This window comes from Hippoglossus stenolepis, chromosome 15, assembly GCF_022539355.2.
Source record: "Hippoglossus stenolepis isolate QCI-W04-F060 chromosome 15, HSTE1.2, whole genome shotgun sequence".
Classification (NCBI taxonomy): domain Eukaryota; kingdom Metazoa; phylum Chordata; class Actinopteri; order Pleuronectiformes; family Pleuronectidae; genus Hippoglossus; species Hippoglossus stenolepis.
The window spans coordinates 15183937-15206628 of record NC_061497.1 but is presented as its reverse complement, the minus strand read 5'-3'; the positions used below and the strand labels follow the sequence as shown (position 1 = coordinate 15206628).

Below are 22692 nucleotides of genomic sequence, written 5' to 3'. Positions count from 1 at the left end.
CACACAGTCCAAAGTCCCCCCACCCCAACCCTTGTGCATACTGTTAATGGACCGGACCTGTCTATGCCGCGCAGGGACACATCTATGTGCTGGAATTTCCCATGACTGATCATCATCTATCGTCACGGACACCTTCCACCCCCGCCTCCTCGCCCCCGCTCCCCATCCCAAAGCAACAAGGAGGGAAAACAAATCAAACAATTCACAGTTTCCCATTATTTTCTCTGTCAACATGTGGTTCCAATCAGCACTGTGTGTGTGTGTGTGTGTGTGTGTGTGTGTGTGTGTGTGTGTGTGTGTGTGTGTGTGTGTGTGTGTCAGGGAAACACCATGTGAATGTTTTTATTTTCCATACATATTCTACTCAGATACAAAGCTCTTTGTCCACTCTCTTTCTCCATCTTTTTGGCTCCACCTTCCTCCTCTCACGCCCTCTCCATCTTCCCTCTCTCTCTTTCTCTCTCTCTCTCTCCCTCCTTCTATTTTAGTCTTGCTTTTCTTGGCTGTACGTCAGACCTCAGGCAGACCTAGAGGTCTTTTTCCCAAGCGATCTCCAGGGTGGACTCCAGGGAACAGAGCACACACACACACACACAAACACAGACCCTCCCCTCACATGCTCTGTCCATTTCCTCCTCGGCTGCTGCTCTTATCCCATATCTCTCTCTGTCCGCACCTCTGTGTTGACTCGCACTGTTGTTGCATCGCTTGTAAACTATGTTGCAGCCTGAAGTTTATTGTTAAAACTGAGAACACAGTGTTCAAAATCAAGTATTGTGTTCCTGAATCTCTCTGTACAATGTACCCTCATTTACACATGACGTGTTTTAAGGCTTCATTTATCCGGGTTAGCACAACTGGGATCAGGGAACTCATTTGCGAAGAAGACCAAGTCAAGCCTGCAGCTGCACTTTCAGTTACAGCCAGAGCAGCTGCAGGAAAACACACCCAGAAGGTTGATTGCGCACCATAGATTCTCCCTGAATGAGAAAACTTAATAATGCAGTAGGATGTTATAGATCACAAAGGATGCTTCTGGTGTGAGTTTGTGTAAAAATGACACAAATCGGGTTTTTTCGATTTTAAATGTCGGCAATAGCACAGTGGAAAAGTACTGTTACAAGAAGAGTTCTGGCATCAGCTCTATGACAAGTATAGAAATATACTTAACATAAGTGTTTATCATGCAGAATTAGCCATTTTAGAATAGTGGTTGTCACCTCACTGCAAAAGGCCCTTAGTTCAAAACCTGGTTTGGGCCAATACATTTTATATGTTTGTCTTACCTTGGACAAGGAGGCTGTGTTTTCATCCCATGTCTGTTTGTTTTCAGGGTTACACAAAAACTACCAAATCAATTTCCCCCAAACTCAGTTGAGTGATGAGGCCTGGGCCTGAGAGGAACTCATTGAATGTTGATGTAGATGCAGATCAGTGGATCCATTTTCTTCCTCTTAACCATGTTTTATAAGCTAAAGAATGAATCATTTATGTCAGACCTCTACTTTTATATTTCTACTGTAAGAACAAAACAATCATGTGTTGGATTGTTTGGCCTTGTGGAGGTTTGAGTTTCACTTAGTACCATTCTAGTTATTGATGTGATAATGAGAAGGTCTCACTTTAATATTACAATGGGTAAGTGGGGCAAAGTTTCAATACCTAACGATGTATATTACTAATCCGAATCTGCACAGTGACATGTAACAACAGCTGTGAAGTAATAGTGGCAGTAGTAATAGTAGTAGTGGAGTACAATACTACAAAATTAAAGAAAAGTTAAATGTTAATGATAATTTACGTTACAAATAAATAAAGATTATTCTTGAGAAAACAGTATGTGAGCCATGTTTAGTATGTTTCAACCACATGAAATACATGTCATGTTGAAACGACTTTAATATCAGGAGTCAGGAAAACAGAAGATGTTTTCTGCGAAAATATTTTGGGCTTTAAAACTGCTGCTTAAACAATCAATTCTGTTCTGGTACTAAAGTGACCTCCCAGTCAAATCTACTGTTCTATAAGAACAGGTCTCACCAACCAAGAGAGGAAAAAGCTGGATTACAGCGCTATCTAGTGGTGAGGAAGGATAAAGAGCAGATGATCTAGAACAAATCCGAGTATATTACTGTTATTTTAAATAAATGTAATAAACAGAAGCTAAAACACCTCCTACAATTCAAATCCAACAAGTTTCAAGCTCATACACTTATCTTCTGTAATTCATAGATATTTCAGGGTCACAGTACTGTGAGCAAACTGAAATAAAGGGGCGTTGTGTGTTTAAGGAAAACCATCTTATACAATGCAGGTCTAACTACAATACAAACCAAAACGATAACAGGAGAAAAATCATTATTTTATTATTCTACATAACAAAACAGCTCATACTGTCCACATTGCTCCTCCCCTGATCGACACAGACATTTTCAGCAGTCCACTCAAGCTCAATTGTCCTACTTGGCTGCCATGGAGACCAAAGTTGTGCATGTAAATAACTAAGCTTCTTCATCATCGCTTCCTGCCATGCTGCTGTCTGTGGAGTCCAGGTCCTTCTCCGGTTGTGGTTCTGTCCCCGGGTTCTGTTTGGGCTCCGCTTTCTCCGGGTTCTGTTTGGGCTCCGCTTTCTCCGGGTGCTGTTTGGGCTCCGCTTTCTCCTGGTGCTGTTTGGGCTCCGCTTTCTCCTGGTGCTGTTTGGGCTCCGCTTTCTCCTGGTGCTGTTTGGGCTCCGCTTTCTCCTGGTGCTGTTTGGGCTCCGCTTTCTCCTGGTGCTGTTTGGGCTCCGCTTTCTCCTGGTGCTGTTTGGGCTCTGCTGTCTCCGGGTGCTGTTTGGGCTCTGCTGTCTCCGGGTGCTGTTTGGGCTCTGCTGTCACCGGGTGCTGTTTGGGCTCCGCTGGGTCGGAGGGCTCTGTAGGTTCTGTGGCAGTGTCCATCTCTGCAGGTTTGGTGGTGGTGCTGTTCTTCTTGCCTTGTTCGTCCGTCTCCAGGAAAGTTGACCAGCCCTTCAGTCGCTCCTCTCGCTCTCGTGTCGTCTCTTCCACCTGCGCAAAAAGAATGAACATGACTTCTTGCCGGAGGTAGAGAACTTCAGTGATTCGGCATCGCAATCCTTAACACAGACAGTGGCCGTATTTTTCCCCAAAGTTGCGGTTAACCTTATTTTATGAGCTTGGCTGTGCCTCCCCTCTTGAATCTCAAAGTATTTCTGATATTTGTAGTTTTGGTTGGTGTACCTGATAGTCTGTCGTTCCATCCCAAAGCTCGGCAGACAGCTGCTTTCCTCCAAACCAGCGACCATTGAACGACGCAATGCATGCATCGGCTTGTTCGGGCTCCTTGAACGCGATTGATGCCACGCCATCTGGGTGTCTCTGCAGCACAAACAATCACAACCATGTACAGGCTCTGTGTTGATGCCATTGATAGGAAATTCAAAACCTTCTACTATAGCCATTTTCAAACACAAACTCCGGAAAATGTCTGTCAAATAGGATCCAGACATTTTCAGGTGTTTGCCTTTCACATATGAAAAACACGCAGGAGGCCGGACTTGACGTATAAATTCAGCTGCGGAGATCAAGTCTTTTTGTTCACAGCACATCAACCCTTTTCATGGAAGTGTCCGGAGATCAGTGCATGTCTGACAGCATCTCATGACTTTGAGACATCACTAACGACATTCAACTCACGTCAAAGAGGATGACCTTCTTCACCTCCCCGAACTTCTCACACTCAGACCGCAGATCGTCACGATACTCATTCAGCACCAGTGGATCTTCCTAAAAGAGGCCGAGATCACAGAGATTTACACACACAACAGACAGTATGTGTGGTTGCATGTGTGTTCTTCTCCGTACCTCAAAGTCACTGGGATGGAACATGTTCCTGATGATGACAACTTTTTCATGCCTCTTTCTCAATTCTCCTTTCTTCTCTGGCCTCCAGTCCAACTGTCTACACAGACAAAGACAAACAGGAACCAGATAGAAATGCTCAGTCATATGTCTTTATTTGTGAAGATGATCTCTGCAAGTGGGAGGTTGAATAAAAATGAACAGGGAGCCGACTTTACTTCTGTTGCTGCTGCATCTTCTTCTTATAATCTTTGTTCTTCTTCTTCTTCTTACTGGCGTCGTACTGGCCTTTCAGCTCGAACTGTGCGGCTTCCACATGGAGTCGGTAACCTCTGACCTCGGACTCGTCAATCAGACGCATAGCCAATGCCACCGACTCCTTCTGCAGAAAATCACACACACACACACACACACACACACGCTGGTCAGACAGAGGAATACACATTAAAGCTAATATTGCTTATTGACTTTTTTTTGTTGCCAAAATCTATTTGGACCAAAAGCATCGGAAAGTGCATGAGAGTCATGTCACTAAATTCCTTTTTACTGCATTTAATGGAAAGTGTGTGAGTTTAAGGCCAGATACAGTACAGTCCAAAAACAGACAGACTAACAAGTACTTCTGTTTAACATTGGGTGTATTTACATATTCTAACACGTGCCGATGCAGATGGGCAAAGGATGAATTCCCCATCATGCGAACAAACGTGGAAAGGAGGAAGTGGAAACTAAAAGACTAACCTTGAGGTAGCAGCAGAGGCCATCTCCCTTCAGATTTCCTTCTTTGTCCTTGTAGAGTTTGACCTTGTACTCCTCAGTAATGGGATCCCGCATCACAATTCCACACTTAGTCATTAGTTCGGCGAACTCTTCGTTGCTGATGTCGGGGGGCAGACCTACGGAAAGGAGATGAGGAGAGAAGAAGACAGAGATTGGATAAACAGTCTTTGGACGAATGCCTTCTTGACAATGAGGAAAAAATGTTAGCGAGACTCACCTGACACATACACGTTGGTGTTTTTGTTGTCATCAATATCAAACCATCCTACATGTGCAGAAAAAGGGGAAAAGCCTTCAAACTTAAACTTTGAAATTATACATTTACATCTTTATCCAAAACTAAACATAATTGGTATTTTAGATGGGGAGAAAGGAGAAATTATACACCAATAAGCGTACATCTTAAAAAAACTAGAACTTCAATTTGCACTGCTTTCCTTCACGTCTGTGTATAAATATCACTTTACCTTGCTCTGCTTTCCTCTTCTCCCCTTTCTCCTTGGCTGCAGTGTCTTCTTCGTCTGGATTCTGAGTGGCATCTCCTGCTTTCTGCTTTTCTGAGGGCTTGCTGTCTGTTTTAGGGGCTGCTGGACCAGTGCTGCTCACTGCAGCATTGTTTGGATCCTGTTCTCCATCCTTAGTGAAGCCGTAGTTGGCCTGGTAGGCTGCGATGAAGTCCTCTGTTATCTAGGGGAAAAAAGCAAACCTGCTTAACATTAACACGGAAACTGGCTCTTTGCCACAAATTATAGAACTGTTCAAGGTTATTGCTTTAAAAGGCCCAAAACCTTCAGTAGTGCATTCATCACTGACAGATGTTCGATAAGCAAAACCTTCATACCATTAATAACAAATTATGATAAAAATAAATGTATTTTTCTACTACATGTTTCAGGACCTTTAAATTTTACAATCCTATCCATCACGTAGTAGCAGCAGGGAAGCATATGATCACTCCCAAATTCAATCGACAGCAACACAAGACAAACAAAGGGCCCTGCAACCAGCACAGAGCCTCAATCTCAACGCTGTGGATTACACAAAACAGAAGACACTGACACAGCATCAAACTAGCAGCCAAGTACCTTGAAAGACTGTGAGTAGTGTAGCTAGGGGGGCTGGTGATGATTAAACAGCAATGTTGACGTTTTCTTTGTATAAATTACATAAATGAGATAAATAAAACACTATTCAAGTCATTATTTTTGGAAACACCCTCACGCAACTTTCATTGACTCTTGCACAGTACTGTACGTACCAGTGTTTAGAAAGCTGCAGCCACAATAAGAAAAAAATGCAGCAAGAGGGAGCAGACATGCAGGGCTTTAGAGGCTTTAGATGAAATGTACTGTGGGAAAACATAAACCGAGAGGTAGCGATGTTCATACTTTAGGGAACCAGGCCTTCTTCTCAGGGTCCCAGTCGTAAGGAGTCCCGTCCTCTGGGTCGGTGTAGGTGTAGGGGTCAGGGCCGGCCCCGGTTTTCTGGCCGTAGAGCTCCTGCAGCCGCAGCTGCTCCGTAAACTCTTTGTTGGCATCTGAGGCACCACTCATCTACAACAAGCAGGAGAAATGTCAGTGAAATATTATACATTATTACACATGACATGTCTATTACTCTGAAGCAGTGATGATTCTATATCCTTCTTTGCCATTTTCTACGCAACATTTCAGAGGTAGTTGCAATGTGAAGTTCTCACAGTCTTGCAAGGATTCCTCTGTGATCATAGGTTTTGTAAACAAGTATTTGTGCATGCAACCAAACTTAAGAGAGAAGGTCAGTGTGTGGCTCAAAGCAGGATAATGAATACCTATGATTCTGTCCGAGCAAAAACAAACAATAATTGGATTAACCTATAAGATGAAACAATATCCATGCAGCTTCTGACACAGAACCTGTTCACACACGCTATTGGTCAATCCCGCATGTGTACGCACGGTCCAGTCCGATCGCTTGAACTCAACATGCTGTTATTTATAGGATCGGACAGCTGGACCCAACGATAGCGAGCTAATTAACACACATGCAAACCCGCAGTCCATTGTCACAGGGTTGTTGTGGGTCCGCAGCAATTTACTGCTGCACGTTGGTGGCATTTGAAAATCTGTACTTGTGAGCTTTAGTAGCAGTTATCAGTTAGTCAATGTTAGCAGCCATAAGCTAGTTAGCGTTACCTTCAGCGCGGATACTCCAGGCTAAACCAAGACCTGCGGAAACTAGCGGAGCTCCTTCCCCTCGCCTGGAGAACTTCCTCTATTCAGATGGTATAGTCTGAGTTTTTTTAATTGTTTTATTCTGTAAGTTACGTTATTTCATCGCATGCTAACGTTTTTCCCTCCGACTCCGCGACAACCATTGAATGAAGTACTTCCGGGTTACATCCCCAACGCGCATGCGTGAAATGTGAGGGTTTGAGCACTTAATTTCTAGTGCAGCGTCTACCGTTTCTCAGCTAGCGCCTGACACCAAGGCGGAACGCTAACTCCACCCGCTGTTTGTCAGAGAGTTGATAGAATCCGTCGCTTCTTCTTGTAACCGCCACAGCCTCGCTAAGCTAAACTAGCTTCTCGTGTAGCTCACGTTTCAAGCAGCGCGTCCCGGGTGTGTTTGACATGGCGGAGGGTCCGTCCAACCTCCCCCCGGGAGACCCGCAGCTCATCGCCATGATCGTGGAGCACCTGAAGAACCGGGGGCTGTTCGACGAGTTCCGCCGGGACTGTCTGGCCGACGTCGATACGAAGGTAAGGCAGCTAACTTCAGCCAGACTACAAGCTAATGTTAGCATGTTTAGATCCACTCTTTGATTAACCCGTTAATTTGAATATTATCTTCATTGTTAGTATAATTTAGATCAAATATAAGATACAGGATGATTTCCCAGTCTGTCTTATTGTTGAAGTGGAGCTGTGTGCTAAAGTCTCCGGGATGTTTCTAAATATGTTGTTGTTTACATATTTGTTGATGGGTTTCTTAAGTGGAAAAGGGTCAATAAAGTAAATTCAAAACCTATCAATGGGTTTCATGGCCTCATTTTGGCTGTGGCACATGCAAGTTGGAAATATCCAGCCCTGGTGAGTGAGGAGCAGGTAACACTACATGTTCAGGGGATGGATGGATTCCACTGATTATCAGCTAATGTCACTCAATCAATCAGGAAACTGAAAACAGGCAGTTAAACCTGAGCATCCACGTTGATCTATAGCATTGAACATGTGTGATCTGTGGATCTTGTGTAAAACAACCCAAAAGAGAAGTGATCTGCATGAAGAGTGATGGAAACCTCCTGACTCCAAGAACAGAAATACCCTGAGTGGACTTCACTGTGTTTGCAAGCTGTGGTGTTGATATTAACCGACTTCCCAACGTTTCTAAATTCACAAAATTAAAAGTAAAACAATTGCAGAAAGTCTATTTTCTCTCATTTTTTATGTCTTGTTTGTATTTGCAACTTATTTCTTAAAAATTAACCCAATGCCATTCGCCCCAGGGGTTGCTAAACTTTTGCTTCTGGCTGCTTTGTCTTAACAATGTTGTCACTGTCATTGCTCCCAGCCTGCCTATCAGAACCTGCGACAAAAAGTGGACAACTTTGTCACGTCGCACCTGAGCACGCAAGACTGGAACCCAACCAACAACAAGAACCAGATGAGGAATGGACTGAGGCAAAGTGTTGTTCAGTGAGTGGGACCTTCAGGCTTTGACTTATTTAATGTCCAGTTCACAGTGTAAAGAAATAACAATGTTCTTTCTGAATTTAGAATATATTAGAATAATTCTATTCACTTTACACACTAGTCCACAGATTGGGGAATGCCCAAAAGAGTAAAGATTAGGATGGTTGGAAGTAGAACTCTGATCAGTTGTTATTTATTATATTGGTTAATTAGTTGATTATTTTCTATTATCACATAATCATTTGGTCTATACAACATCAGAAAACAGTGGGAAAATCTCTTTCATAAACTGACGTCTTCAAATGTCTTGTTTACATGTTTTCAATGAGTATGGATTATGGTGTTTTCGCTTTAAAACAATCAGTTAATATATGTATTTTCTTCCCCAAGTACTGTTGCTTATGAAATTAGTTTTGACCTCTTGATCAATAGAGCAACCGTTGCTGGTCTAGTCAGAATGCAAATAGCAAAATCCTCAATCATTATCATTACATTTATTGATGTAAATCCTGTTTGTTTGTTTGTTTTTAGATCGGGTATGTTGGAGTCCGGTGTTGACAGGATCATCACGCAGGTTGTGGACCCCAAAATGAACCACACTTTCCGACCACACATAGAAACAGCCATCCATGATTTCCTGTCAGGGGACAGGAAGGAGGAGAACACCTCAAGTTCTAACTCTGCACCGTGTGAACCGACAGAACCGCAGGAGGCCCCGTCTGCATCGGGCCCCAAAACCCCCTGAGGTCCGGTTAAAAAAAAACTCAAGAACGGTCTCGAGAACACTTCAGAGATACAGTAAAGAAATCTGTATTCCCTCTCACTGCAGGCATATATGCTGATCTACATGCAATGTAGTATGGCTGTGTTAGCCCTTTGAAAGGTGCAGCATCACAGGGAGTGGAGGAGGATGAGGTGGTTTCCTGCTATGTTGTCTAATTCAGGGAGTCAGGAATGTTGCTGTGTTCAAAATGTTCAAAAAAGCATCAGGGGTTGTTTCATCGCTCGTCTCCTGCATGAAGATACAGCTGGAGAAGTTACACTGACACTGCACAAACCTGGACTACTGTGTTTTGAATAATTTGCTCACGTTTTTTTTTATGTGTGACATCGGCAAGATTTTAATTTGAGTGTTATATATTATAAATTTCACACTGATTGTTTTTGTATTTGCCAAAATGATTTTGACTCTAAGCTTTCATATTTGTCTGTTCTGATTCAGACTGAGAACTGAAGTCAGTGGAATGTTTTATTTCCAGTTTGGAGGATTAGAAGATCCAGCAGGTTCCCTCCAACTACTTAGACACGTGTCTACAGGCTCCTAGCAAATCTCACATTGGATTATTGAAAGAAATTCATGTGAAGCTATGTTGTTCAGGTTTCCTTTTTTGTGCGTGTTTCTAGTATGTAGTAGTATTTGTGCATCTCTTCTTTAGTAAACACAGTTGATATCAAGTTCCTCTCTGTCTTCTGTTTCTTTATTGTATCCTTTTTTTAACTTTTGGGCTTTTATCATTAAAGATATTCTGATACTCTGTGAAAAGACAGACACACAGTCAATCATTTCCTCTGAGTGGTGTCAATAACTTTGTTTTTGCTGAAGTGAAAACAGAGGAGAGCCCAGAATTGCAAAACACTACCACCAGGTGGGGTTGTTGTTCTTGATTTGCAGAATCCAGCAGTATTCAGCATTGATATTTTGAAGAAAAACCTCTTTACTGTTTTGCTGTTGCTGCCACTACTACAGTACATGACCCATCTGCAGAACAAATAGCAGCTGTATTACTACATGAGGTTAACAGTCTGAAGCTGCAAAGAGTGATCTCACTGATGTCGTATCTACTGCATCAGCTACAAGGCAATTGTCAACCAGCTATTGTTTTCGATCTGTTTTGTCAGAGATACCACCAGCCCTTCACTTTAAACCATTTTTATGCAATGTAAGTCTTACACATTGACCTTAAACAGTTTTTCACCTGTAAAGTGTTGTTCCTGTATCGGGCTGCAAAATTTAGTTTAATGTAGTTGTAGTAGTTTAATGTTTTGATTTATTTTTTGATTCTTTGGAACTTTATTTGTATTTTCTCAAAGCCTCAATCAATCCAGGCTTAGACCTCAGTCAGTTGTAAGTGTTTTTGTGCGCAGCATCACACATTGCACAACTATATTGATTTAACTCCTTGTTATTGGCAGCAGACGGGTCTATATGTTAACACAAATATTATGTGTCTGTAAATGCAATGCCACGTGTGTGTTTGCGTCCAACCATGGAGCTTTGAAGTTTAGAATATAATTGATGGATGAGTTTATTTAATTATTCAGTGACCTTTGACCATTTACTGATCGATAAATGAAATGCAAAAGTCTTATTAAGTTATTAATTAATAATAATCTTGTTATCAAATAAGATACAAATGAATACTGTGTTTTATAACTAACTTATAACTTTATAAAATAATTTACATGACACCAATGATACATAAACTGTCGCTTCAAGCATCAAAACTCAGCAGCAGCTTTTCAAAGAGAAAGTCCTGGAGACTCTTTAATGATCTGTAGACATCACCACGACCTTGTTTCATTGAAGCTACCTTTGACCAAATGACTGATGCTTTTGAGCAGCAACTGTGTCAAAAATAAATACATTTATTGATCCTTATATAGTTTTTGTTAATGGACAGGGTTAGGGTTAGGGATCAGCTTTGAAGTCAAGTTGTCCAAAGTTTTGCATCTTACAATACAAACTGGTGAACTGAGCACTTCAGGGTTCAGTCATGTGAGGACAGTGTGTACAAACCCAAAAGCTGTGGTAACACTTCCTCCTCGGATCAGTTATCACAAAGCAGATACTTATGACTTTGATCTATATGTCCACACACACACACACACACACACAGAGGGCGACGTGTACAATATTGTTTACAACAAGAGTGCAAGAGGGTCCCACGTGTGCGCTGTATGCACAGTGTTGTCCATGTACACTAGTGTGCCGCTTTGGGCATGTGAGTGTGTCTGTTTGAGTAATAGTGTGTGTTTGGTGTCCGGGTGAAGGGTCATTGTGTGGGTGGTCACCAGGGGTTGTGCGAGGGAAGCTGTGGGATGTTGTTTTGAAGCAGAATGAGCGGGAAAGGTTGCGGAAAGAAAACAAAAAAAAGCCCTCCAACCGATTTTAAAATGTGAAAAGTGTGTGTGTGTGTATTTGTAAAGACACATTTCAATTAACGACATTTAGCTATTTTCACGTTTGTGGTTTGGACTGAAAGGTCTCAAAAACTTTTTGGGCTGTATTACCATGAAATCGATTACACCCATTAATGGTGCCCAGATGATTAATTGAAAATAACTTACATTGAACTTCTCATCCAACAGCAACATAAGGTCAAATCGAGCTTTCAATTTGTTCTAATGCACAAACGATTTTCCAGTCAGCCTCATCTGCAGAACTGAATTGGTGAACATAGTTAACATTATATGTTATACCTTCATAATTACAATTCAGATTTAATAACCAGTGTGCATAGATTTTAGTTACGTCCGCCAAGGGGGGATATTTTCCCCTGTATTTGTTTGCTTGCTCGTTTGATTGTTGGTTTGTTTTTTAGGAGTATTACAGAAAAACCACGGGATGGATTACCACGGAACTTGTAGGAAGGATGTGCCATGGGTCAGGGAAGTAGCCATTTCCCTTTCTTTAACATTGCAAGATTAGAGTAAAGAGGTCAAACACATTTTAAACAACCTGAAGACCCAACTTTTTTCCCGAATAGATAACTTAAAATTTATATTATAGTATGCAATTGAATTATAAGACCCATTAGGTACATCTCATAAATGATGCCCTGTTAGAAAGTGGTAAAACATGGATATGTTGAAGGCATAACTTATTTATTTATAAAAGTACGTTAGAATAACATGATGTAAGTCATTCCTGTAAAATGAAAGTTTACAGGAATGACGCTCTCCAACAATCTGGCAAACCTGAGCCTCTTCACATTCTCCTGCTCTCTGTTTCAGTGTGAGACGTTCCTCGCTGCACGTCTCTCTGCCAAGAAAGCAGCTGCTAACCCTCAAACACACGCACACACGCACACGACACACACACACACACACACACACACACACACACACACACACACACACACACACACGCACACTGGGTGGAGGGTTAATTGAGTGCGGATGTCTTGAGTGGTTGACCTTCACGTACCCCCACATACCCCAGAGGAACAGGAAGACCTCAGCACAAAAGAACATTTTCACATTTGGGGAGTTTGTGAGTGTGTGATTTATTTTCTTGGCCCATTCTATCTCTTTCCTCTCCTACATCCGTCATTCAGTTATTGAATGAATGCAATTATCTAATGTGTGTGTGTGTGTGTGTGTGTGTGTGTGTGTGTGTGTGTGTGTGTGTGTGTGTGTGTGTGTGTGTGTGTGTGTGTGTGTGTTTGAATGATTATCTATAGTTATCTATGTATTGGCCAATTTTGGTTCAATACCATCATTGTGAGGACATGTTTGCTGGTCCTCACAAAGTAGGTAGGTGTGTGTGTGTGTGCGTGCGTGCGTGCGTGCGTGCGTGCGTGCGTGCGCTGCGTGCGTGCGTGCGTGCGTGTGTGTGTGTGATAATAATATCCATAGTAATTCTAATCCTGAAAAAGCACAATCTCCAATCAGTCTGTTCACTCAAATAAAAAATACTCATCTCTCAACAATGATAAACTTTTAGCCCTATAGTTTCCTGCGCGTTCACGGTGCTGCGCCGTGATTGGTGGCTGACATCAGCTCCCTTCACTCACACCGTCGTGAACGCGCACCTCCGTCCAGCTCTCTATATAACAGCCTTCATGCCGAGCACACGCTGTTTGCGGGAAACTCTTCTTCGAGGCTGCGCTTCTCCTCTTCCTCCTCCTCCTCTTCCTCCTCCTCCTCCTCCTCCTGGTACCGTTACTTCCCTCCAACAACACAAACAAGACAACAGCAGCTAGACACACAGAACTAAACACATGCAGACTCAGCTGGTCTCAGACATGCCGGTGAACCTGGTCCGGGTGTTTCTCCTGCTGCTGCTGGTCTGTCAACAGCTGCTGACCGTGGACCCGCAGGATGTCCTGGAGAAACATGCGAGTCAGGCCAAAAGACGACTGTCCCTGCAGAGCACAGGTGAGTCCAACATGCACATACTGCATGCACGCGTTCACAGTTCACACACACAGCTGAGGGATCTGCAGACATACTGCAGGCTGTGGTTAGTCTTTTACTGTCAGATACTGGGTTGAAACCAGGTTGCAAAGGAAAGTGCTTTGTGACCTGGATGAATATTCTGCAGCCTTGATAATAACATATACGTTCTCATGTCATTTGGATATAATATCAATATTGAATAGTTATAATAGTCTCAGTTGTATACTGATATTATTCTTGTGTGTGCGCAGTAAAGTGACCATATGACACATCTTCCATCATTCAGAATAAAGTTGCTTTTCACTCTGTGCAATCTGCAATTGTATTAAACTGCAGCCACAGGCCGCGGCCGTGCGTCGGTCCGTGCCGGGTCGTGCCGGGCCGGGCTGTGGAGAGAGAGAGAGAGAGAGAGAGAGAGAGAGAGAGAGAGAGAGAGAGAGAGAGAGAGAGAGAGAGAGAGAGAGAGAGAGAGAGGGTGTCCGGCTCTGTCGGTGGCTTGTAACTCAATGCGCTGCTCCGGGCAGCTCGATCCTGTTTAAGCACATTCCCTCCGTGCCTGCAGCGCTCCGGCCCGGAGCTGAGCCGCCTGCAGGCTGCACTGCACGAGCTGCAGCAACCACAACCACAGCATATAGACCCGCAACTGCAGCAGGAACAACAACAACAACAACAACAACAACACAATGCGGCACTAATGAGGGTCAAAGTTTAACTGCAAATGAAGAGTCCAGACTAGAAGTGATGAGTCTCATGTTGACTTCTCAGGGTCAGTGGCATTAATGTGCTCAGACAATCAGAAAACAATCAAAAACAGAGAATGGAATAGTTGAAATATGACAAACAGATAAATAACCAGTTCAAACACTATCTGAAGCTCAGTAAAAGCCTGGTTGTGCATCACTGATGTTGGACAGTTTAATGTCTCACTGTCTCCTCTGGACGATCCCTGGTCCCTGCTGTCCGCTGCAGTGTAGCCTGTGAAATATGAATACTACCACACACCCTCATTTCTGTGCCCTCACACGAAAGCAGTGTGATAAACTAAAAAGGTTTTGATTACAGTCAGAACCCTGGTCTCTCTTTCATTAGTCTATGGTTGTACCTGGAGTCAAGTGGGCGTCCACAGCCGTTGTGTTGACATTGGGATCCTGAGTAAAACATTTACATGATTCGTAAGATGTCATTATCAAACTCAACCCAGGCTGGATATTCTACAATTTAACTGTAAACTTTATGATAAATAACTAAAAAGAGAAAGAAAACTGAAATCGAACAAAATATGTAGAACTTGAAAATTTGACAAGAAAACAAAAGTGAAAATAAAAGTTTTCACATCAGAAAACATCAACACCGATGACGACGTGTCTGTGAAAGGCTCATATTGTCTGATTATTTCAGCGAATCGATTAATCGCTTTGGCTCTAAACAAAACCAAGTTTGAGCTTCTCTGAAAAGAAAATTGAAATCAACAAGACGGCCCCGTTCATGTGTGTTGATGTCACAGATGCTTAATGACAAGGTTGTTGATTTCCTTTCTTTTAAACTGGTGTCCTCCTGATGTGCGACGTTCCGCAGTGTCGTCTGAAAGAATTCAACATTTATCAGCACAGCAGTAAATATGTGGGAGACTCTCTCCTCTGTCTCCATGTCTCTCAGCGGAGATCCAGAGTTGCCTGGTGAGCTCAGGGGACGTCGGCTGTGGGACCTTTCAGTGTTTCAACAACAACTCCTGTGAAATCCAAGGGCTGCACCACATCTGTCTCACCCTGCTGCACAACGCCGGGCGCTACGACTCACAGGTGGGGAGCACGGCGAGGGTCCGACCTCCTTCCGCACACTCGGATACTTGAAAACACGCCTGAAACCTAAGGGCAGATTCAGATAAGACATATCCAGATGCATGTCCGTATTCGGTGTAATCCCCTCAGTCATTACAGTCATTTGTGAGGAATGTTTGTTGCATAGTGAGCAGTGTATAGTTATGCATGGCACTGGTCACAGAGTAAACTGACGGGGGGAGTGAAATGAGAGAGGGAACAGCTTGTCTACTTCACTAGAATAGAAGTGTGAGAGAGTGATGCAATGTGTCTCCAGTGGGAACAGGCACAGTGGGTGATGTTCAGTGAGGACCTGTATGTGACTATGTGCTGGATATATAACATAGATCCACACAGTCACAAACAATACTGTCCCCTGAGATTCAAATATAGTTTTTTGTGGTAGTTTTGTGTCACTGCCATCTTCCGCATTTAGAGCCAGTCTGCACAGTCGCGATCAGGGGGTGGAGCCGTGGTATCGAGGTCCTACTGATACACGCGCTCGACCAATCCCGAGTCAGTCTCAGCTGTCAATCATGACGTCTCACACTGGTTCTATACACTTGAACATACATCATTGGTTCTGACATGACAGAAACCATCTTTGAGAAAAATCTATTTGACGTGTACTTTGACATTTTAGTTTGACCCATGTCCCATCTGCTAACATGGAGGAGGCTTATGACCTATACTGCTGCCAGCCACTAGAGGGAAATCAAGATGCTTTGGCATCATTTGCGGTCATGACGTCCATCTCTAAATTCAGTGGTCTTCAGTTTCTTGGTAGTCATTACATTAATTTGTCATTTCATCCTGAGGCCCCCGGACCCAGTGGGCCCCAGGGCCCTTCGGCCTGTGCCCAGTCAGTTCAGTGATCCATCAATGCCTGTGAAAGCATCTTAAATATGCACATAAAAAGCATATTAAACAAATGTGCACTACAAGGTTATTAACATGATATTGAACCAACAGACTGACAAGAACTAGAGCAGCTGTTGTTGTTTGAGTTGAGAGAAAGTAGTTGAGAGAAGCTGATTAGTAGTAAATCAAAGACTCAATGTAACAATGGACGTCGACTCTGGTTCTGGAAAGTGAAGCCAAAGCAGAAGAGCAGAACCTTTATCGTCTTGAGCAGCAGAGGGCAACTCCACTGGTTGCAAAAAGAAGTCAGTTTCTATAGTAGTCTATGAGATAATGACAGAACATGCAGCTCTGCTCAATATGCCATGAGAAACGTCCCATTCATTCTTCCTCTCGTTCCTCCTCCTCCTCTTCCTCCCAGGGTAAGTCCTTTGTGAAGGATGCGTTGCGGTGCATGGCGCTGGGACTGCGGCAGCGCTTCAGCTGTGTGAGCCGCCGGTGCTCAGCGGTGAAAGAGATGGTGTTCTCACTGCAGAGAGAGTGCTACTCCAAACACCAGCTTTGTCTGGCTCTGAGGGACCACATGGACACCACGGGGAGCCTGGTCCAGTTCCACCTGATGTTTCCTCCAGGGTGAGATAGAGACACACACGTTAACAAATAAACAGCAAACTTGTACGGCCACTTCCAAAGCATCAGTGAAACAGGCCTCAGTGAAAGTTGCAGTAATCTTTGCTGTTCATTGAGAGGAGAAATGACTCAATTATTTGATTATGCTGTTATGAGCAGCAGCTCACGGTGTTGTTGGGATTACAGAGCCAGTCTAAGCTTTTATGACCAAACCAATTTCTCTACCTCAGCCAGACACAAAACAATTTTCTCAGAGATTTCTTTTGTATTTTCCACATAAAGTTTTTTCAAGCACAAATCGAACTACACATAAAAACGAGTGAAGAGAAACCCACCTGAGCTGTAATCAATGTTGCTAAACCTTTCCCTTATGATTGAAATTTCTGCATATTTAACAGGTCGTTTAATGTTGGTGACTTTAAAGCCGACGTATCCTCTGTTCTGTGAGAATAGTCTCGTTGTTAACCAGGTAACTCAGTAAAGTTCATCCCTCCACCAAGGCCCAACAGTCCCCTCCAATTCGATCAAGCTAAACCAAATTGCACACACTTAGATATTAGTTATCTAAATCTTTCATCAACTACCGTATTCCCAGGGAAATCTGTGAAAATGTTAAAAAGATCCTGGATCTACACCAAAGTTTAATGGGTTCTACCCTGACTCGTAACGCATCCTTCCACCAAGTTTTGTGGAAATCTGTTCAGACATTGTTGTGTCATCTTGCCTACAAACAAACAAACAGTGTTTTGGAATCCGACACACGTTCCAAACAGCATCTCATTCTCGTGTGTGCCCGTCCTTCCAGGCCGTACGTGGAGCTGGTGAACTTCCTGTTGAAGTGTGGTGACGAGGTCCGGTCGTGGGTCAGTCGGCGGCTGCGCGGGCAGTGCGAGCAGCACTGGGGTTCGCTGTGCAGAAGCTTCGGAGGCACCTGCTCTTTCAACCAATCGGACGCTCTCCAGAACACCACCGCTCCGCCACCCACCGTGCCTAGGCCTATCACTGCTCAGGGACCCCTGCAGCAGCCAATCAGGGCGGCCGAACCAGAAGACAGGAGGAGGGGGCTCAATGTGATCGACAACGCGACTGAATCTGTTTTCCCAGTGTCTGAGAAAACCAATGTCACTGCCTCATAGAGCATCAGGTTAACCACGCAGCTGTGCAGGCAGCTGTGCAGGCAGATGTGCAGGCAGATGTGCAGACAGGGTACACACAGATACAAAGATCATGCACTTATTACTATTATATTAGCAGTAGAATGAGTAAACGTAGTGGTAGTTGTATTCAAGTATTCTGTGTAGTTTTGCTGGTGAAAGCAACGCAACATAACTTATTTAATCTGTTGGGTATTTTGCTTTTAATATTTTTCTTGACGTTTGAAAACCAATGATCTACCTCACTTCAACATAACAGTAAACCCCAGCGGCTGTATCCTGCAGCGACGGACACAAGTAAACACGACAGGGAGTTTGTTTCTAGCTCAAGTGCAGCTGAAAGTCAGTATTCTACCTATTTAAGTCTGTGTTTTATTTTTATTTATGTGCATTGTTATTTTATGCAGCGCAAACACAATCAAACTTTCTCTTGTAGACAATCAGGGTGTCGTCTGCAGGAAGGGAAGCACTCTTCGGGTATGGCGTGTAGTAAATATGTATTTTTTTTTCTTGTTCTACTCGAACAATCACAAATTTCATACAGACCCCAGGTTTCAAGCTATGTTTTGTAAGTTTTTATTTAAATGAATCTAAAAAACACATTTGTAAGCAGTTTTGATTGAAATTAAACAAGCTACAATATCGTCACAGGATGGAAAGACGTGTGTTTGTTCAACTGGTTAATGGTTCTTCACACACATTCACAGCGTGGTGTCTCTGGTGGTGATAAATCATTGGGTTTTCTGCCATCTAGTGGTAATACAGCACAGCAACATAGCCCTTCATATTTTGTATATATAGAACTTTATTCAAACTTCTGTTAAACATACAAATAGTCACTGACAAGGTTAACTCTGCAACAACAGTGTCTTTGAAACAGCAGACAAACACACACCTTTTCTCTTGAACACACACACAGGCGCACAGACTGTAATTTGACAATAGGTATACAAAACAAAGGTTAGTGCAAACTATAGCCCTGACTCCTGGTTAGTTCTGAAGACCAGATAAAGTATTATGCTTCAAAGTGCCCTTTTCATGCCACATCTTCTTCTCAGGTTTGCAAAGGTGTGAAATTCAAATTTACAAAATACAATTACAATTCTCTTGAAGCTCTTTTCTCCTCCTGTCACCACGAGGGCCTCAGAGTAGCCTGATTGTACAAAATTGTACAAACTGTCAAAAAGACAACACGACAGCGTTCTTACAGCAGGCTACAACAAGTTTAAGCCTTAAGTGTGTCAAACAATAGCTAGGATCAAGTTTGTTTGAAGCATGCCGAGGCTCACTGTGGCTGCATAAACCTCATAATGCCAGTTATAGTTGCTGTGCTCCTAACTCTTAAGTCAACCTAACAACACCCATCATACCAGTTTTATAAATCCACAAAAATTCGGCTGCTGACCAATGAAACACATTTTCCCTTGGCACAGTTTCTATTTGCATTATTCCAGTTTCAATGCTGCTTCCATCTCCCCATGGAGTCCACGTTTAATCTCATACCTGCCAGTTAACGCCTTGCTGAGTAAAATACCTGGAAAACATTCTTGTTGTAAGCAGGTGACAGACCGAGCCGGCCGGCTGGCTAGATGAAGGGAAAGAGGCGCTTCTTAAGGATGTAGAGGACGGTGGCGAAGAAGAGCGCCAGAGCCAGGAAGATGAGCAGCTTGTCCGTCAGCTCCCGCCGGTTGTACTTGAGGATCAGTTTCCTCCCCAGGTAGATGGTTCCTGTCATGCTTTTGAACTCCTCATTGGTTTCCTGCACCGTCCTGGAGGAAGTGGCTGTGGCGAGGAGAGGGAGGAGTAGAGGTATTAAAGGTTTAAAAGATGAGAGATGGAAACAGAAGAGAACAATTTGGATTAACCTTTTGTACACACATGTTTACAAACACAATGGACAAAGTTCAGTATTTTACCCAGTGTGCCGATGGTGTCCTCGCTCTGCTTCACCTGTTCAGACATCAATCTGCTGATAGACATCAGACTGTCCGTGATGCTGCTGCTGTTTTCCACGATGTTTTCTTTAGTCGCCTTCCTAAAATAAATACATGCACAATACCAGGTGATGCAGGTTTATTGCTTTCAGGGTTAGGGAAACATTGTATATATTGTTACGTTTTAAATATCATATTCTTTGCATAGTGGGAGTTTGTTCAATCTATGTTTCCTGTCACCTGTAACACAGCATCCCACTGGCAGAAAAATATGAATAACTCAAAATTATGATGCTGATTGAATCAATATCGTACAGTAGAGTCTCAGGAAAACCGCTGTTACCTCTGTCTGGTGCCGGGGGTTTCTCCTCCAAGCAGCAGCTCGTCTTTCTCCATGTGGTCTATGGCCAGTTTACAAGCCAGGTTAGATTTCCTCCACGCTGTCTGGTTACTGGAATCCACAGACAAAACAATAACCCAATGAGGACTGCAGCTTTTTTAGTGTTCTGCATCTTATCTGGTCTGTTTTTACAGATGATGTTGTACATGCTGTTTAACCCCAACAAGCCCAGGCCACTGTGTGTTATTCTGTTCACTCTTTACGAATTCTATTTATTTACAGATTTATTGCACATTTTAAATTAACTAGAAAATGAAGAAACCTTTAATGTAAATAGTTGCTCTAAAGACTTTTGTATATTTATCTAGATTGCTCGAAAAATCCAGACAGGAAGTGAATTTTGTTGTTGTTGCTAACTGACAGAAACTATGAGCTTACAGTAGCATAATAACCCATATATATATATAGAGAGAGATTCTACCAACAAACATTAATCAGGTAAAGTTATGTATCTGTCTCAATAGTCTGAGAAACAGCCAAACCTGATGCAATGCGCAAAGAGAGGTTATAACCAAGCAGAATTTAAACGTGTTGAAACAAACCAGTTTCAGTTCACTCAACTCATCACTGGAAGAAACGCTGGTATTTTAGTGAAGTTGATAATGAACATGGTTGATGTCACACAAGCTATTTTGTGTGTGTGTGCGTGTGCGCATGTGCGCGTGTGTGTGAATTCACCTCTGCATTTGCCTTCTCTGACTCTCTGTCTCTGCCTGGATGGCCTGTCTTTCCGTCTCTCTGTCCTGCTCTCTGGCCATCTGCTCCAGATCCTGACGATAACAACAACAACAAAAGCAACAATATCACCACATCGCATCAAATAAAATTGTTTGGATCTTATATAATAATTCTGCCAGACGTAAAGCAGCAGGCTGCTGATACTGACCTGTATTCTGAGCCTGAGCTGGTTGAACTTCTCTTTGACCTGAGAGTTGAGCTCCTTGAGAGTAGACTGCGGTCCAGGACAATCCCTGATGTCCTAAGAAGTAAAAATGTAAAAGTTATGAATTGTCTTTTTATAATTTGGTTCAAGTTTTCAAACTGTGGAAGGACGCATTGAGCATCGGCCTGTTAAACAATTACATAAATGAAATGTCCAAATCAAATAAACATAAAATGCTTATACTACTTGTGTACATGCAATTTTGTTTATAAATGGTAAAACGATGAGAATAATCAAATCACAAACCTTAAGTAGTATATTTGTATTATACTTAATAGAATTTGAAATGATTCCTGGTAGAAGGTTTAATTATCTAATAGCTGACACTGTGCTGAACAGATCAGCTGTTTTTTCATTATTTTTCCTTAGTAATCAACACAACGCTACAGTAGATAAAGTTTGTCATGTCCTAAAATCTCCACAAATATTTCGTAATAAAAATCAATTTTAGAAAATACTGAAAAATGCTCAACCTGAAATTGTCTTCTGACCCAAACCCACAGATATGACGTTGAGTGTTAAAGAAAACTAGAAAAACAATTTCACTTGAGAGCTACAATGACATTTTCTTCGTTTTTATTAAAATACATTTGAAATGATAAATATCTTAAAACTGTTAAATGGTTTTGATGGAAATGACAAAAATGAAAACCTCCTGATTGCTTGAGCTCTAATAGATATTTCTAGTGAGTTGAAATATAGATATAAACAACATGATGTCCATAAAGATTCTATAGGTTTTAATATTTATCTTGAATAATTATACTACTTTGACTCCTAATATTCCTCTGCTGTACCCACTTATTTCAATTTCGCAAATTCAGCTATAAATTTGGGAAGAGCTTTTTAGTTGTAGATTTATAATCTCATATCTAACTGCATTTAAATAAAAAGCCTTGAAGAATCAAGTCAGGTACTAGGAGAAGCAGTTTCTGATCCAACAATTTATTAATAAATGCATAATTGTTTTATTTCTACACATCAGGTTTATCTTTTTTTAATTTGTTTACCTATTACGTTTGTTGTGAGTTTGGTTTCCACACCTATAGAAACCTCTCACACACATGACAACGAGCAGAGCAAATCAAGTTAAACACCGTTTCAATTATCACGATTATGAAAAGACGATTTTCACTCCGTTATTGTCTCTGTCGTCGAGTTCGGTTCAGCTCGGTTCGGTTCAGTTCGCGTTAGCTTCTTGTTTTCCTGAATAAAACCGACACCAGTAGAAACTAAATAAACCTGAGCTGACTAACAACACGTTTTCGCATGTTACCTGAACGAGAGCCTTGATCTCCAGGTCATATTTTATTATTTCTTGGCCACAAATGCGGACGTGTACATCCGCAGAAGACGCCATGTTTGTTATTGTACGGCAAGCTGGACGGACAAAACAAGGCGATCCGCTAAAAGGCGACGCACCAAAGACGGTGGTAAATAGAGAAAGATTGTTGCTTATAT

At 42.4% G+C, this 22692-nt stretch overlaps 3 protein-coding genes across 3 annotated transcripts; 1 reads left to right on the top strand and 2 right to left on the bottom strand.

Annotated features, from left to right (window-relative positions):
- Positions 1-2341: 2341 nt before the first annotated feature.
- Positions 2342-6997, bottom strand: htatsf1 (HIV-1 Tat specific factor 1). Its single transcript, XM_047343427.1, has 10 exons — positions 6812-6997; positions 6026-6190; positions 5105-5324; positions 4855-4902; positions 4599-4753; positions 4076-4239; positions 3861-3957; positions 3693-3782; positions 3237-3374; positions 2342-3044 (listed from the first exon to the last, which is right to left on the bottom strand). Exons 2-10 carry the CDS (start codon positions 6188-6190, stop codon positions 2502-2504), a joined length of 1620 nt encoding a protein of 539 aa, XP_047199383.1. The 5' UTR covers positions 6812-6997; the 3' UTR covers positions 2342-2501.
- An 85-nt stretch (positions 6998-7082) lies between these two features.
- Positions 7083-18602, top strand: LOC118122476. Its single transcript, XM_035179194.2, has 7 exons — positions 7083-7378; positions 8190-8314; positions 8843-9053; positions 13297-13471; positions 15149-15291; positions 16592-16803; positions 17606-18602. Exons 1-7 carry the CDS (start codon positions 7250-7252, stop codon positions 17934-17936), a joined length of 1326 nt encoding a protein of 441 aa, XP_035035085.1. The 5' UTR covers positions 7083-7249; the 3' UTR covers positions 17937-18602.
- bnip1b (BCL2 interacting protein 1b) lies at positions 18507-22664 on the bottom strand. The gene is made up of 6 exons (XM_035177903.2): positions 22508-22664; positions 21175-21267; positions 20967-21058; positions 20232-20339; positions 19871-19989; positions 18507-19736 (listed from the first exon to the last, which is right to left on the bottom strand). Exons 1-6 carry the CDS (start codon positions 22589-22591, stop codon positions 19540-19542), a joined length of 693 nt encoding a protein of 230 aa, XP_035033794.1. The 5' UTR covers positions 22592-22664; the 3' UTR covers positions 18507-19539.
- Positions 22665-22692: the final 28 nt, after the last annotated feature.

What these genes read in the sequence shown, in the direction of transcription:
- htatsf1 (XM_047343427.1), bottom strand. Translation starts at nt 6,190, where the DNA reads ATGAGTGGTGCCTCAGATGCCAACAAAGAGTTTACGGAGCAGCTGCGG. An exon ending in GCCTCTGCTGCTACCTCAAG is followed by an intron (nt 4,240 to 4,598) that starts GTTAGTCTTTTA and finishes GATTTTCTGCAG; the next exon opens with AAGGAGTCGGTGGCATTGGC. An exon ending in ATGGAACGACAGACTATCAG is followed by an intron (nt 3,045 to 3,236) that starts GTACACCAACCA and finishes CTTTTTGCGCAG; the next exon opens with GTGGAAGAGACGACACGAGA.
- LOC118122476 (XM_035179194.2), top strand. Translation starts at nt 7,250, where the DNA reads ATGGCGGAGGGTCCGTCCAACCTCCCCCCGGGAGACCCGCAGCTCATC. An exon ending in CATCGGGCCCCAAAACCCCC is followed by an intron (nt 9,054 to 13,296) that starts TGAGGTCCGGTT and finishes AACAGCAGCTAG; the next exon opens with ACACACAGAACTAAACACAT. An exon ending in ACTGTCCCTGCAGAGCACAG is followed by an intron (nt 13,472 to 15,148) that starts GTGAGTCCAACA and finishes CATGTCTCTCAG; the next exon opens with CGGAGATCCAGAGTTGCCTG.
- bnip1b (XM_035177903.2), bottom strand. Translation starts at nt 22,591, where the DNA reads ATGGCGTCTTCTGCGGATGTACACGTCCGCATTTGTGGCCAAGAAATA. An exon ending in ACCCCCGGCACCAGACAGAG is followed by an intron (nt 19,990 to 20,231) that starts GTAACAGCGGTT and finishes TATTTATTTTAG; the next exon opens with GAAGGCGACTAAAGAAAACA. An exon ending in GGACACCATCGGCACACTGG is followed by an intron (nt 19,737 to 19,870) that starts GTAAAATACTGA and finishes TCCTCGCCACAG; the next exon opens with CCACTTCCTCCAGGACGGTG.